Source organism: Doryrhamphus excisus, linkage group LG8 (genome assembly GCF_037039965.1).
Source record: "Doryrhamphus excisus strain RoL-2023G ecotype Guam linkage group LG8, RoL_Dexc_Guam_v1.1, whole genome shotgun sequence".
NCBI lineage: Eukaryota > Metazoa > Chordata > Actinopteri > Syngnathiformes > Syngnathidae > Doryrhamphus > Doryrhamphus excisus.
This window is the reverse complement of record NC_136364.1, coordinates 9,278,919-9,294,413: the sequence shown is the minus strand read 5'-3', so window position 1 is coordinate 9,294,413 and position 15,495 is coordinate 9,278,919. Positions and strand designations below refer to the sequence as shown.

Below are 15,495 nucleotides of genomic sequence, written 5' to 3'. Positions count from 1 at the left end.
TCAAGCAAGTATTGTTTTGAAATCAACCTACTATACTATCCCTACTATAGGATTCACTCATTCTTTTATACCGGATATACTGATATAAAGTTATACCAGAGATTTGTCTCGTGTGTTTAAAGTCTCTTTAGGATAGCATGAAGGGCTCATACAGTGTGTACACAGCCAAAATGTGCTGTGTGTTTTTGTTATGACAGATGGCGGTCTGCTTCTCAGTCTCACAGTGTGTCAGACAGCATCGCCTCTTCCCATTCTGTCCATGTCTTTCACTCGCGGCACACTTGTCTCCTTTCAGTCCTCCTCATCGCGGTGCGCTCACACTTGTCATGTTTGGTCAGGTTAAAAAGAACGCTAGTCTAGTTTGCCCTTGCTGATACAGTTTGATTGGTCAAGTGTGAATGCAGCCCAGGATCAAGTAGGTGGACCCAGACCGCCTGGGTCTTTTACATTCAGACACGACTTCCATAAGGACTTTGATTTTGCGGTACTGAAGAACCGTGTTAAAAGCTAGACTGAGTTAGGAAGCAAGAGCAAGGACACAAACAAGGTGGTAGGAAATGTTGTGATGAAGTAGCGACTGGCATTGTGCCCGCATCAAACCTCCACCCCTTCCCCTGTTGCCCGCTAGGCTTTGTCAATGTGATGCCATGCTAGAGTGATGCTTGGTGGGGCAAACACGTGCAGGGGAACACGCACAGTTCTATAGTTTTTTTTTTTACCTGTTAAAAGTGTTGTAGGGGCTCTGTTTTAATGCCTAAAAAAGTGCTGGGAATGTTTATCACATGTAGCGGCGTCAAGAGTGCTCTCCATGTTTCTCGCCTCATGTCATTCAATATGTGCACCCTGCTGTGATCTGCAGGTACTTCACGCTTTCACTGTGCAGTGTCTGATGTGTGTGTGTGTGTGTGTGTGTGTGCACGAGCGCTATCTAGAGCGTTATGAAAAGCAGCCGCAGGCAGTCATGGCGGGGGGGGGGGGCTTGTACAGAGGGTGTGTGTGCCCCACAAGAATAATGGCCTCATGGAAGTTCAATCAGGAAATGATTTACTTCATTTTTTTTTTTTTTACTTCACTGAAGAATTGCGACTCCCTCTGTTTCCCCTCCAGTACCCTATCCCACCGTCTGCCCCCGGCCTCCCCCTCCACCCACAGCATTGCCGGCGCGTCGGGCGTGTCCTCCTCGTCCTCCACACCCTCCTCGCGTCTCTCCAGGGGCTCTGCGGCGAGGAGCACTTTCCACGGAGGGCAGATCAGGGACCGCCGACCTCCCTCGCACGCCCCTCTGGCGTATCCCACGTCGTCGAATGACACCAGCCCCCTGCCCAGCACCAGGACCCCCCGCGCCACAAGCAACCTGCTGAGCAAGCTCACCTCCAAGTTGACCCGCAGGTAAGCGGAGAGGCCGCGAGAGGAGGGAAAAGGACCGTGTGGACTAGTGATATGGACTCATTTTCTAGTACTATCTTGTGAATGCAGTGATTCCAAACTGCACGTTATTACGGCAATGGATTATGTGAATGGATCTGAATTCATATATTGATGCTAAAATGTGGTGCAAGCAGACTGTAAGGAACCTTTCTTTCACTACAAACTACAACATAAAGATCATTTTGCTCATCTACTAACATGCAAGGCTTTGTTCTTTTCCAAGGACGCTTTAAAAGTTGTCCACCTCAGTATCAACAATGTATCATGAAGACGCTGTAGTCAACATATTTTAGAAGAATTGTCTTTGATAAAACGTCTCCTTTTTATATTATTGACATGCACAGTACAAGTGAAAGGTTTGGAGACACCATTCCTAGTAATTGCATGAGAAGGCGTCTCCAAATTATTGCACCAGGTGTGCGTCTGAGGTGGACAAGAGTCACTTCTTCTGAGCTTCCTGTTGTTGCTTTGAATGTTTGTTTGATTCTTTAACAAGGTTTGCTTTCCCCTGCCAGTCACCTGCCAACCTGCCATCCTCTGTTCTCTCGACACAACAGTTTAATCTTCTGCCTCTGCTTTATTTCCTGTCATCTCCATGTTGTTTTTTCCTCCATCAACTGCTGTTTCTTTCCTTCAATGTCGCTCTGACTCTGCTTTTGTTTTTCCTCCTTCTGCCATTCCACATCTCTTCTTCTTCTTCTTGTCTCCTCCCAGGGTCACTCTTGACCCTTCTAAACGTCAGAGCTCAAACAAATCCATGTCGGGCTGCACCCTCCCACAAGGGACAAAAACAGTTAGTAAGTCTTCCTTTCCCATGTTTTCTGGCTGCTTTTGTCCGTCTTATTTGTCTGTCCATCCGTGTCTTCGTCTGTCTTGTCTGCTGTTGCCGGCTGGAGTTAAGCAAGACACATTTAATATTCAGGCAGGTTTTGTAAGAACATTGCATTCACATATAAAAAAAAAAGCCCAGCATGTTTGTGTGACTACAACTGATCAGCTGCTGTTTTCACTGTTTGTGTCTGCTGCATTGGCTTTTGAGCTGTGGCGACCCCTGTAGGGTGAACGAGGAAGAGCAGCATCACTCTGATGGTTGAAAACAAATTGATTTGGTGTGCAGTGGATCTCTGCATATTCATGATTTAGCATTCTTAATTGTTTTTATTTGTGAGGAAAACCAGCCATTTCTTGTTTATAATCTCCATACTCTGGTAGTTTGTTGTAAGAAAACCTACCAACCTACATTTGTCAAGATTAAGCTACACAGGAAATAGTTGAGGAGGTGATCTTTTATATGAGCTTCATCTTTACACCCATCTTTACTCTCACATCACAAACCAACAGGAGCTATCCAGTCAAAATACTGACACCAGCATTTATGCAAAACAGTACTAACTTGTAACCCGCAAGGCATGCTGGGAAGCCCGCCTATACTTTTGCTTGTATATTTGTGTGTCAATGTTTATTTTGTTATGTGTGCAGTTACAATGTGTGTTCCATGTGTGTTACTTTTATATTTTGGTCGCAATTGATGACTTCCTGTTGGTTTCTGGTTTCAAAATAGACTTTTTTTTTATCGGCGTCTCAATGACTTGTAGTTTATTTTTGAGAACATAAGCCCCCACAAATACCGAAGATACATTGCTGCTAAAATTGTCATTTTTGAAGATGCTTCTTCAGTTATTGACAGGTTACTAGTTACTAGCACTTTTGTCTGATGCATGCGCCCTGGGGTTATAAGGGTTTATGTGTTAGGTTGCGCTGTCACCAATCAGCAGGTCAGTGCAATCAAGGACGGGCAGGATAGGGGGTGGGGCTTTATTAGTGTCTCACACATGGCAGATTTGTGATAAGAATGCCATTGGGCTAAATAAATTATTACAAGGGAGAGACAGTATTTCTTCCTACAGCGGCCACTGGGTGTATACTCAGCTGCAGAGAGTACCAGTTCTCAATTTTTGTGTTTAATTTTGTCAGCCAGAGCTTTAAAGTGCGTGACACTGCGTCTGTACCGACTGACGGAGCCAAAGCGTGGCTGCGTTTTTTTCCACCAAGATTAGTGGCCCTTAAGCTGCCTTGATCCCGCTATTGAACGAGCATCTTGCATCGCTTTTGTTGCATTAAGCTGGTGCTCGTGTTTCTTCTTCTGGTGCTGTTGTCCTCCCATCATGCACTTCTCTTTTTCCTCTCAGCCTCTTTTTGCTGTTCTTACCTAACGACACACGTCAGATGGCAAATTAGGACCTCAGTCACACTTACCAGCCGTCCACGAATTCCTGGAATGGACATGAACTTTCCACGTTGTGTGTGTGCATGAGTGGAGCTGCAGGGTGGGGGTGGTAGCAACGGTTTCCCCCTAGTGGCAGTGACAAGGAAGTGCGTCAAGCATTCCCATGAAGCACGTCACATGACTTTATCTTCAGTGGGCTCATCGTCCTCATTTCTTCATGGTGTTTACATTGATCACTTGTCAGTGATGAGCCTTGATGTTCTGTGTCGCGATTGGAGTAGACCCTCTTGCAGAAAGTGTGTGATGGTTTTTAACCTGTTTGTTTTCTAATGGACGCCTTTGTCTTCTTCTTGAGGGTCACAGACGAACCTGAGAGAATCAGCAGATCTCCGGTCACAAGGTGAGTGCACGTCTTGTGTTTTTCCACGCACGCATGCTACAGCAGACCTTTTGGAAATGTCATTTAGTAGCATTGAACTTGAAAAAAAACAGCACATTCAGATGGATTGGACGACAATGGTCACAAGGTTACTTATTGTGTTTAAATGCCATCCCTGTGACTTGAAGCAGCTTGTTTACGTTTTCTTCTACTGAAAGTTGCGTGTGTTTCCTCTCAGAGTCTCAGGGTAACAGCAGCAGGTAACGTTAGCTAACTGTCGTGGCTGCTGGTGGTAGATCAGGGGTTCTCAAATGGTCTCAGCCTGGGACCCACATTTTCCAATTCTGTACCGACCCACTTTTACGTCATTTTACATTCTTATATTAACCCCTCATTATTTGCACTTTTTTTACCCTTTTAAGATGTATTTAATTCCTTAATTTTTATTTATTTTTTTACACTTTTATATTTAATTAATTCCTCTGTTTTTATTTATATTTTATACACATTTATATGTATTTAATTCTGCCAATTTTATTTAAAATTTCTACATTAGATTTTATATTAAATTCATTCCGTCATTATTTTATTTTTATTTCTTACACTTTTTTACATTTAATTCCTTCAATTTAATGTACTTTTTTCACACTTATGTTTAATCAATTCTTTAATTTTTATTCATGTTTTTTTACACTTTATATTTATTTAATTCAGTCAATTTTATGTAAATTTTTACACCTTTATATTCATTTACATTCATTTAATTTCTTCATTATTTCGTTGATCTTTTTTACACTTATTTAAGTCATTGACAGTTTTATATTTAATTCCTTCTGTTAATTCTTTCTTATTTTTTTACACGTTTATATAATTCTGTTATTTGGTTTTATTTTTACACTTGTATTTATTTAATTCCTTCATTATTTTATTATTTTGTACACTTTTCTATTAATTCACTCCTTCATTATTTTATTGATATTTTTTTATCCAAGTCAAACCAAGCAAAGGTATTTTTCTTATCAAATCACTTGTCATCTTTTGACTGATTACTGTGTATTACAGAATACACATAATTACCTGTGCAAAGTGCATTTCAGAAGAATTTACAAGGCATTTTGTCAAGGAAATGAGGAAGAACACATTATCTGCATGCATACAAATAATGCATAAATGAAAATAAAAAATCTAAATTGCACTAAATAAGACCACAAAATCAAATGCAATGAATAAATACCAAGGAGGAAGATGACAAAAAATATTGCTAAATGTACTTCAAAATAACCTGCTGCCCACTTTTGGGTCCCGACCCACCAGTTGAGAACCACTTTGCTAGATGAAGCTGTAAATGAAATCTTTTAGTATCATACCGTCTCTTTTCACCCACTTTAGACACTTTAGATATGTTTTTCCGACCTGTGTTTAGAAATGACTCCCATGGTGGATGTGATTCGTTGTGAAGGAGATGGTAGATGTTAGAGAAGAAATGTATTCATTGCATTTCAATCTGTTTTTAATAACTGAATGATGAATGATACAATCATTAGACGTAATTGTTGCAAGACACTCTGCCATTTCAACAATCTAACGAAATAATATGGTACTCATACAGCAAAACATATAATGTATGTACTATGATCAAATAGCAGTGTTTTCTATTCATTTATTTATTTGTGGCAGGTCGCCATCAATACATTTGGACCACCACAAATAGATTCGATGTTGCCTTTTGCAATCCTGTGGGAAACATTGAATATTACCAAGTACCATAGTACCTTACCCAATACTAATAGTGCATTACCCAGTAAGTAGGAAGTACTTACCCATGATAGATGCTTGGTACTCTCTGCAGTTGAGTAACTAGGCCACTATATGAGGGCAATCAGTGGTTAGAACGATTGGCATGTAATTGTGTTTGCTGATATTAATGATTTTCTTCCTCCCTCCTCCACTCCATCAAACTCCCACCACCTCAAATGTCCCCCCATTCATCATTTCCACCTTCTAACAACTTCACGTCCACAATTTACCCTTCTGGCCCCCCCACCACCACCACCACCCATACGTGTCTGTCATCTACATATTCCCCATCTCTGACCACCTAGTCGCCATCTATCTGGGCATCAAAAAGCGGCAGAGCCCCGGACCCCCCGATGCGGCTGGGATGTGAGGGTACGGAGCCCCCGCGACCCGGCCGAGGTGGTGCTAGCTCTGCGCGAGGCGGCTCAGGGCTGCGGCTGCCAGGTCCACCTGGCCGGGCCTTTCCTGCTGTCGTGCACACACGGCGCGGCCGGCGCTCGCGTGGCCTTCGAGGCCGAGGTGTGCCAGCTGCCCGGCGGGCTGGGCCAGAGCAGCGGCGTCAGGTTCAAGCGCCTGTGGGGGGCGCCGTTAGCGTTCAGAGACATCGCCACCAAAGTGTCCAAGGAGCTGGAGCTCTGAGGGCGACCGGAGGCGAGGCAAAGTGAGGACGAGAGATGAGGAGGAGGAGGAAGAAGAACTCTGTGCACACTCCTCCCCCGTCCCTTCTTTTAGCTCGGCCTTTAAGTGATGTGACTGCTGACGCCTCGCCTCCGCCAAAGACCCTCATCTACTGTCCAATCACATGGCTGCTGTGACATGTTGACTGCTGAAACAAACACCACCACAGTAAGGACCCCATCAACTTTTTTTTTTGCTGAGTGAACAGAACTTTGTGTTCTTTTTTTAATTAGATTTGACATCATTCCTTTTTAAAGAGCTGCTATTTATAGTCATGATTTCAGGAACTTTGTCCATTAAGTTGATTCTTTGACAGACAACAGTGTCCGTAGCAGACCTCACATGAATAAGTAGTGATGCACTCTGACCTCCGGCCTCTTGAGGGAGACATGCAGCAATGCAGAGACACTTTACATGTTTTTTTTTTTCATTTCCTGTTCCGCTAGAAGTGTTGGTTCAAGCTCACACATCTTTCAGCAGAAATCTCATCACGCATCGCAACGTTAAGATTAGCCCTTTTTTCATGAACATTCTGGTAACTTTAATCACGTATCCTTCAATTCAGTTTCTCTGTGGTAAACGTTTGCCCTGAGAAGTGCTGTGGTGTGCTGTGATGTGTGTTTATCTTCTATAGGCACTTTTAAACCGGTGACGTTTGGTCAAAATATCACCAACGGCTGAGTTTAAAGGTGTGTGAACGTGAACCAATTACAACGCCCGTCTTAACTTTTTGGTATTCAATGACTTTGGGCTCATCTTCAGCGGGCCACTGAAGACTGCTAGTGTCTTTGTAGCCGTCAGGGTTTTCATTTAAGGCTTTCATTTCACGGACGGATAGATCGAGCTGCAGTCCTGCATGTCTCCGAGGTAAACGTGTTGTGACACAAATAAAGAATTTCAAGCTATGTTCTACTGTTTTTTTAATCCTTTTCCTGATCTTCTCTCATTGGCTAATTAGTCTCCTGGCAAGAAAGGAAGACGTTCTAAAGCAGGGGAATCTAAGCTTTGCTGAAGCACACCCCCCCCCTTTTTTTTTTTAATTTTCCAAAAACTTTCTTCTTAAATAATCTTAGTAATTTGTCTACTTGTATTTAGACTTTATTATCATATTGTAACTTTTTGCCCAACCTAACTTTCCAAAAATTACAACTTTATTTTGTTTTGTTTCTCATTTGATTACAACATTGAAAAAATATATTATTTCTTTTTTTTTAATAAAATGAAAATTGGTTTATTCTCCTAAAATTACAACTTTTTTCTGGTTTGAGTAGGGCTTTTTTCCCTAATATTTTGATTTTATTTTTATAAAAGTTCAGCTGTTTTTATTTTCCCATTCCCTCTGCTTTTTACATTTTACAATTGTTAAATTTTCTTCTCATATTTATTTAGGACTTTCTTCACAAATTTTGACTTGATTTCCCGCAATCTAATATTCCAAAAACTTTTTTTTCCAACTTTTATACTAAAATGACATTCTGTTATCTCATACCACTTTACATTACCACTTTTTCTCATTGCTGCTCATTTTTATTTATTTTTTGCTGTTGCTGATTTTAAAAAAAAATAGTTTTCTTGTTAAATAATAAAAATGTTAATAGCCCCTGGGCCGCACTTTGGACACCACTGTTCTAATCAGTTCTTTTAACAGACCAAAGTTATTTTTCCGTACTGGACAGTTTCAACTGCCCACTTGCAGTCTTGAAACACAAAGCAGAACAGGAACAGCCCAAATCCGCCATTCCGGACCAGAGCAAAAGGGAAAAACACATGACGGATTAGACTGGAGCAAACATCATTGGGACAAGAGGACAACCAACAGCAGCGATGGAGAGTTTGAAAAGTGGCCGTAGAACCGAATGAACCTCATGGGACCAAGAAAGGAAGACATGTCTTTGTTAAATGGGGCATTGTTTATTTGTCCAGTTCTAATTTACAACCAGAAAAATAATTCCTCACGTTGCGTACATGAGATTACGGATGGATTGATCCCAGGATGGTACAAAGGAGTTGGAGAAAAGGAAGATCTGTTACACAAAGTCCGCCAAAGACTTTAACAACAAGGCTACCCGTTCATTTTTGTTTTTGTGATATAAAAAAACAACAACAAATAGTCACTGTCGTCCGTCCACTTTACTTCTGGGCAGGGATCATGTCATCGATGGACTCTCCCTTCTCCAGCTTCTTCTCCATCTCCACCATCAGCTTGACGCCGTCCACCACCATTTGGACCTGCTCCACCTCGGAGGAGCCCAGACGGTCGGCGTTGGAGATGTCGAACACGCCGCCCACGGAGGCTGTGTCCACGCCACCTGGAGGAAGGGGACAAAGACTCAGCCGGGACCACAACAACCCGACACTGGACAGCACGGTTCAGGCTAACGCTGATGTAAAGCTCATCGAGAGAAAAAGCTAAGCTACCCTCGTGATCCTTGATGAGAAAAGGCAATAGAGAAGATAAGTGGACCACAATAGACTGATGCTACTCGGAAAGCTCTGTTTGGATGTGGACACTTCAGGTTTCTACCACGTTCCTCGTAAGGAAGCCACCTCAATAGACTCTACACTTTGGTTTTGTTTGTGTTTTCATTGCCAAAAGTTGTGAAGCATCTCTAAATGTCTGAGGAGTTTTTCCTTGTCTCCATCACCAAAGTGCTTCATCATGCGGGTTCAGTTTTTCTGGGATGAGCATTGTCCTAGACTTGGACCATATGAAAAGCACCTTGAGATAACTGGCACGACAGAAATAAAACAAACTGTGTAAGTGTGCTTGGAGGAGGTCTAGCCGACGTGACAAAAATACCTGTGCCACGCTTCTGCAGGCGCAGTCTGGTCAGGATCTCCTCGAACTTGGCATGCGTGCTGAGCTTGGGCAGCTTGACGTGCACTCCACCGCGCAGGCCGGTGCCCAAGTTGGAGGGGCAGGTGAGGATGTAGCCCAGATGCTCGTTCCACATGAAGCCGTGGTTGTGCTTCTTGAAGATCTCCTCAATCTGACCAAGACGGAAGCGAATAGGGTTACTTTAGAGCTTCACATGCGTGTTGAAATGTCAACTCTCAGCGTTTACCTTCTGCAGGCCCACGCAGAAGCGCCTGAAGACCTCCTTCATGTTGCCTCCCTTCTGCATGGAGATGACACGCAGGTGATCCTCCTCATTCACCCACACCAGGAAGGTCTTGTTGTCGTTGTGCCTGCAGCAGAATAGCTCAAGTTGTAGGAGTACCACAAGGTAGTGTTCTAGAACAACCACTACTCATGTCCTGTCCTAGGCTGTCTCTTGTGGTGGAGCCTCACCAGATGCCTCTGGCGTCGGGCCAGTCGCGGGCCATACCAGCGCAGGTCAGCAGGGGGGACACAGGCTTGTCAAACAGGAAGTGATCAGCGATCAGCTGCTCCTGCTCGGCATCGGTCATGCCGTCCAGGGGGTAGTACTTGCCCTTGAACTCGCCCTCCAGGCTGGCCAAGGCTGGGGGGTGGACAAGGACGTTAGTCACACTCCCTGAGGGGTACTTTTAGACCAGACACCATGTGACCCTTACCCTCAATGGACAGCTTCTGGATGGCTCTACGCTCGCCACGGCTGTTGTGGGGGGGCAGGGTGAATCCCTTGATGCTGCGGCCGGTACGCACACGGCTGGACAGCACGTAGTTGGGGTCCAGGTCATCTCCGCCCTACCCGGACAAAGAAGATGACCATTTAGTCAACATGTCGTCGTGGCGACTATCCATCACATCTCTGAACAACTCGCCTTCAGGTTCTCGAAGTTCAGGTCGGTCTTGTGCTTGTCGGTGGGCTTGTATCCACCATGACGGTCAGAGATGACGGGGTCCAGCAGCTCCTTGAAATACTCATAGGACTCCTCATCACCAGCGACGCAGCCGACGGTCATGATGAAGGGGTGGCCTGGGGGGGAAGTTGGTATAAGGACTTGGTCCACCTTTGCTGAGGAGCTAGACCAGATCTTTGAGGGCTGGATGCCAGCGTGTTCCCTGCTTACCGGGGTTGTCCACGCCGGTCTGGATGACGTCATCCAGGGTGAAACCGCTGGGGGTGGACTTGCCTCTCAGCTTGTTGTAGATGTCCTTGTTCAGCACCTGTAGGGGGCGCACCGGTTAGCATTCATATTTGGCTAAAGTGTATCTTAGAGATTTTTTATGTGTACCTTAGCCATGTGGTTGTTGTGCAGGGACAGGTCAGGGAACTCATCATCTACAGAGAACTTCATCTTGTAGTCATTGTGACAGTTCTTGGCTGCCATGGCTGCGATTCCTGCTCCGACTGAGGGCAATCATAGCACATGTATTCGTAATGATGATCTTGTTATGTTATTTGAAGTATCTTTCTAAAGCGGCGTCAGGAATAAAGCACCATGAGTCTTGTCTGACGTCTCCCCGAGTGCTTCCAGTGCTTTGTTGACAAGTCTTTGAGTGAGGAGGAGACACCTTCTCATTGTGTCTGCTAAACTATCGCTCTCTCTGATTGGACCACTCTTACGTTGCATCCAAAATAGAGAACCCATTAAGTGTTTAAAGGTCAAAGGGTTATCTTTCTCTGTCAGTGTCTCTCTCAGCTGTGCTGCTCACCCTCCACTAAGATTATTAATATCCAAATAGCCCCTCCCACAGCCTGCAACACCCCCTGCGGCACCTTCTGCCCCCCTTTAAAGAACTTTACTAGTGCATCTGTTGCAATTGGAGGAGTGGCGTATTATAAATACATACATGCAAATACAATGAAGAGCAGTAAATTACGCTTGCATTCGCTTTTTTTGTTTTGAGTCAACCTCGCATGCAAACGAGATCATCAAGAAAACTGACCTTCAAAGAGCTAAATGATAGCGTTTTTGTTACCCTTTTTTGGTCACTTAATGACATAAAGTAGACATTACGAGATGAAAGTGTCTCAACCGTCTTTGTTTTACCTGCTTGGGAGAAAAGAAAGGAGATAACAGATCCCGGGATCAGATCCTGTCCACCGAGTGTAGGGGTTGCCCGAGTGTACCAGGTGTTGGACTCCCACTTTTATACCGGGACCTCCGCCCCGACTGGCTGAGCGAACCCCTTGTGTGATTGGACGCGGCTGGGGGGCCTCGCTTTGTAAAAAAGGCAACGAGGAGCGTACGTCGCACAACGTTGGAGTGGAGTGGAGAGGCGGGGCGACAGCTGCAAGCCTGGACCCTCCAACCTTTCACCTCACGGCCTGCTGCATCCAGTAGAACCTGCACGCACGGGAATCATGTCTAGCCGTGTCTGACCCCAAACTACATCAACTTAAAATGTCAGATTGTTGAAAATGAAGAAAGTCATGAGAGGTTTTTTTGGGTCATTTCTCTACTAAATGGCGTGCAGCTAGGAACCTAAATGGGGCTCCTCACCAAAGACAAAAATGCTAACTTCCCTAAAATGGACTTCCCTAAAATGCCCCCTTTGCAGCTTTGAAGCTTTGCACTAATTGCTCTCAAAGCTCCCCGCCTCGCTCTGCTAGCATTGTTAGCGCCAACCGCTAATGTGATAAACCTCAATCATCCGCCCGCATTTATTAAATCATGCTCAAGCGATGTGTCCACGTATCCTGCGGCTGGTTTTATGTTTCATCTCATCTCCGCTGGCAATGGATACTTCATTACGTACAGCGGAACCTCAACCTAATTTGATTCAAATTGTCAGGCCAAAACCGAAACGTATGAAAACCAAGGCAATTTTTCCAATAGAAAAACAATGTCAATTGAAGTACTGTTGCAGACGCTGAAAATATGTACAAAAAAGTTTCTAGAGAAAATAATGATTCAATAAGCAACGGATGAACACAAGATGGAATTAGCGTTTCTCAACTTTTTTGGCCAATGGGTGGCACTTGCAACTTTCTTTCGCTCCATGGTGGGTTATTTAGCAGCCATACTCAATAAGAAATGCACAGACAGGGAGTCAGCAACTCATAGGGTGCTTTGTTTTGGTGCTCAATTTCGCAAAACAATCCCATAAAGGGCAAAGGGACTAGTTTGTTGCGTGTATGAAATCTAGACGCTGTAAGAATCATATAACAAGTAAGGTTTGACTGTACAAAATCAATGTAAATGTAACACTATTGTGGTTATACAACTGTACTTTTAGGTCATCATATCCAGCTATGATCATGGGAAGGACAGCTTGAAGGGCATGGAGGTCACAATCACTTTCTTTGGTGTACCACAAGGCTGTGTTGTAGAACCACTGCTTCACACTTCATATGACAGCAAGACATTGAAGTGTTTATTTAAAAAAAAAATAGCGACTCTTAAGTGTCAACTGTGTCAAGTTATTGCAACGTCTGAAGGTTTGAACCTTGTAGTGAACACGGCCCGAGGGACCAGAGCTAGGTAACTAGCATCATGCCGCTGTGACTTGAGTGCACAAGAGCGTCAGGTGTCCCATCGTCTCTCAAGCTCCAGTTTCACCTCTCAGGCCTCGCTGTCACTTCCCAAATTAGTCGCGGCTGTGAACGTGCTCTCTTGTTGCCATGACAACATGACTCATATACTTACAGAAGGAAGTCAAGTGTAGCACAGTGACGGCCAAATAGTCTCTCAACTACGTATTTCGCACAGCCTTGTATAACAAACGCCATTAATGCAACTAAAGGTCATGTTGTGTGTGTGTGTGCTAGTTATTTTACCCCTATATAACAGTGGCACACATCCAGCTTCCCACTTTAGACAGTCACTGAATCCACACTCCCACCCCTCCGGACCCACATTACCACACTATACCCCTCCCCACCCATCAGCCCCCTCAGTGGCACAGCTGCCCACAGTGACAGTGACGCACTTGAAGGACAGTTATATAAGCAACAAGCATGTGTCAATTGCTGCCGATCACATTGTTATACAACACAGCACTGCACTTTTTGCACACAACATTATGGTACATACTGTAACACAATGTTATAGCACAACATATTGTGCACAGCATTGTGGGATACAATATTATAGTACACTACACTGGTATATTATGTGTTGTGTAATAGTAAAGTACACAATATTATGGTACACGACATTGTGGGATACAGTTTTATAGTACACAGTATTATTGGACAATACAATGTACATATTGGTGTACACAAAATTGATGCACACAACATTATAGTGATACATACATATCACAACAAATGTCATAGTACAATACATGGTGCACAACACTGTGGAACACAATAATATTGTACACAAAATTATGGTACACATTGTTATGGGCACAATATAACACAACATTGCAGCACACAACATGATGGTACGTCACATTATAGCAAATGTTATAGTTCAGTACATGGTCCACAACATTGTGGGATACGATATTATAGTAAACAACATTGTGGTATGCATCGTTATGTGCACAATATAACACACAGCATTGTAGTGGACAACATAACACACAATGTTATAGTATAGTACATGGTGCACAATATTGTGGGATACATAATTGGATATTATGTACTAACCATTGTGGTACACACCATTGTAGTAGTACATAGTTCACACTGCAGTGCTGCCGTCAAGCAGTCTCGTCGTCTGTGATGTTTCTGTTTACATAGTAATACCATACATGATTACGTGTACTTTTCAAATGGATTATTTTTTTATTCTTACTTTTATTTTGGCGACCCCACCAACTCACAAGTAGGCTTAATGACCTAGATAGAAAAGTCAACTTCTCATAAATGGTATGATCTTTGCATTACAGCACACTCCCTGGCGTCATGTGGTATTGTTGTGCCCTCCCTGGACTTCCTAGCGGTCATGTTTGGTACAATATTTCTATGAGGGAGGGGTCATCATCCTTTCACTGTCTTTCACTGTCCAATATGGCGTCTATTGCTGCATCAATTGTTGTTGTTGTTTTAAGGAAAAATTGTCTTGATGATTTTTTTCAGGGGACATTTTTGATGTCGCAGCAGGCTGTAACCTCTCCTTTCTATTTTAGTGTGGCCTCCACTGCCAGGCCCCTGATTGGATTGCGTCGACTCAGCTTTCCCTCTGTATGACCCCCCCCAGCACCACCACCACCAATCCTCACCCTCCTCCACTTCATGCATCTGTTCTCCTTTTTGACTATACGAGTCCATGGAGAACCTGACCCAACTTTTACCACTATGGTTGGTGGTGCAGACCCCCACCCCACCCTGATGGGGTCCAACGGGTCCCTAAAAAGGGCAGAAAATTACATTTCCTGAAGGGTTTATTTTTGACAGTTTCATCACAAATTTTTGTCACATTTGTTTATTAAAGTGTCCTCTGCAGCACATGACTGGACCAGGAAGAGGTGCAGACCCCCACCCCCTCATCAGGGGTCCACCAAGATCTCAGGGGTTGATTTTCAGCTGCTTCAATTTTTTCCAGGTAGCTTTTCAATAATAATAAAACCTTATCAAATGTGCACACACATTTTGGCCACCGATAGCCGGGACCTCCTTTTGACTGTTTGACTGTGAGGGTCAATGTGAGGTGACCAGGGTCAAATGTCATGTGGACATTTTAAGAAAGTGGAAAAAGTCTCAGTTGCAGCTTCAAACATGGCGGAGTGCACTCAGCCTTCAAATGTGGAATTAAAAAGCAGCAGAGCGGTGATGGTGGGCGTCAGCTTACATTTATTGGACAAATACACAGCAAAAATGATTGAGAAAGTTTCCTCAACAACATCAACAGTCATGTTTTTGTTCACCGAGGAGATCCTAGCCGCCCATCGACACTGTCACGTGAAAACAATAGCCAATCGGGAAGGTAGCCCCCGGCAGAAGGCGGGAGCACAGAAAATAACAGCGACTGCCAGCGTCGTGAAGAAGAAAGTTATACGGACTTAAGGAATGGACCACCGAGTTCATTGAGCTGTGGTAAATACACAAGTATTTAAATAATACGTCTATACCGCAGTAGAGCTTGCAGTAAAATGTCACCGCACTTAGGTTTCCAGATAAGCTAACAGGTCGCAAGCTGTTTCTCTTTTCGCCACTGTCCGGGA

The 15,495-nt window shown here is 43.9% G+C and overlaps 2 protein-coding genes across 13 annotated transcripts in view; one reads left to right on the top strand and one right to left on the bottom strand.

The window, feature by feature from the left end:
• mark4b (MAP/microtubule affinity-regulating kinase 4b) overlaps positions 1–7,415 on the top strand; it is a 30,775-nt gene extending 23,360 nt beyond the window's left edge. For 2 of the 12 annotated variants that reach the window (XM_058080841.2, XM_078792755.1), the window contains exons 15-19: positions 1,108–1,389; positions 2,143–2,225; positions 4,011–4,055; positions 4,273–4,294; positions 6,137–7,415. In XM_058080841.2, coding sequence (XP_057936824.2) covers positions 1,108–1,389; positions 2,143–2,225; positions 4,011–4,055; positions 4,273–4,294; positions 6,137–6,470 — 766 coding nt within the window. In that variant the 3' untranslated portion in view covers positions 6,471–7,415. Of the gene's footprint in view, positions 1–1,107; positions 1,390–2,142; positions 2,226–4,010; positions 4,056–4,272 lie in introns of all 12 variants that reach the window. The other 10 variants (XM_078792753.1, XM_078792757.1, XM_058080842.2 and 7 more) reach the window with 10 other exon arrangements.
• Positions 7,416–8,400: 985 nt separating this feature from the next.
• ckmb (creatine kinase, muscle b) lies at positions 8,401–11,572 on the bottom strand. The gene is made up of 9 exons (XM_058081041.2): positions 11,430–11,572; positions 10,671–10,786; positions 10,506–10,602; positions 10,257–10,411; positions 10,047–10,179; positions 9,802–9,973; positions 9,575–9,698; positions 9,310–9,499; positions 8,401–8,818 (listed from the first exon to the last, which is right to left on the bottom strand). The coding sequence occupies exons 2-9, from the start codon at positions 10,764–10,766 to the stop codon at positions 8,640–8,642; spliced, it is 1,146 nt and encodes a 381-aa protein (XP_057937024.1). The 5' UTR covers positions 10,767–10,786; positions 11,430–11,572; the 3' UTR covers positions 8,401–8,639.
• Positions 11,573–15,495: the final 3,923 nt, after the last annotated feature.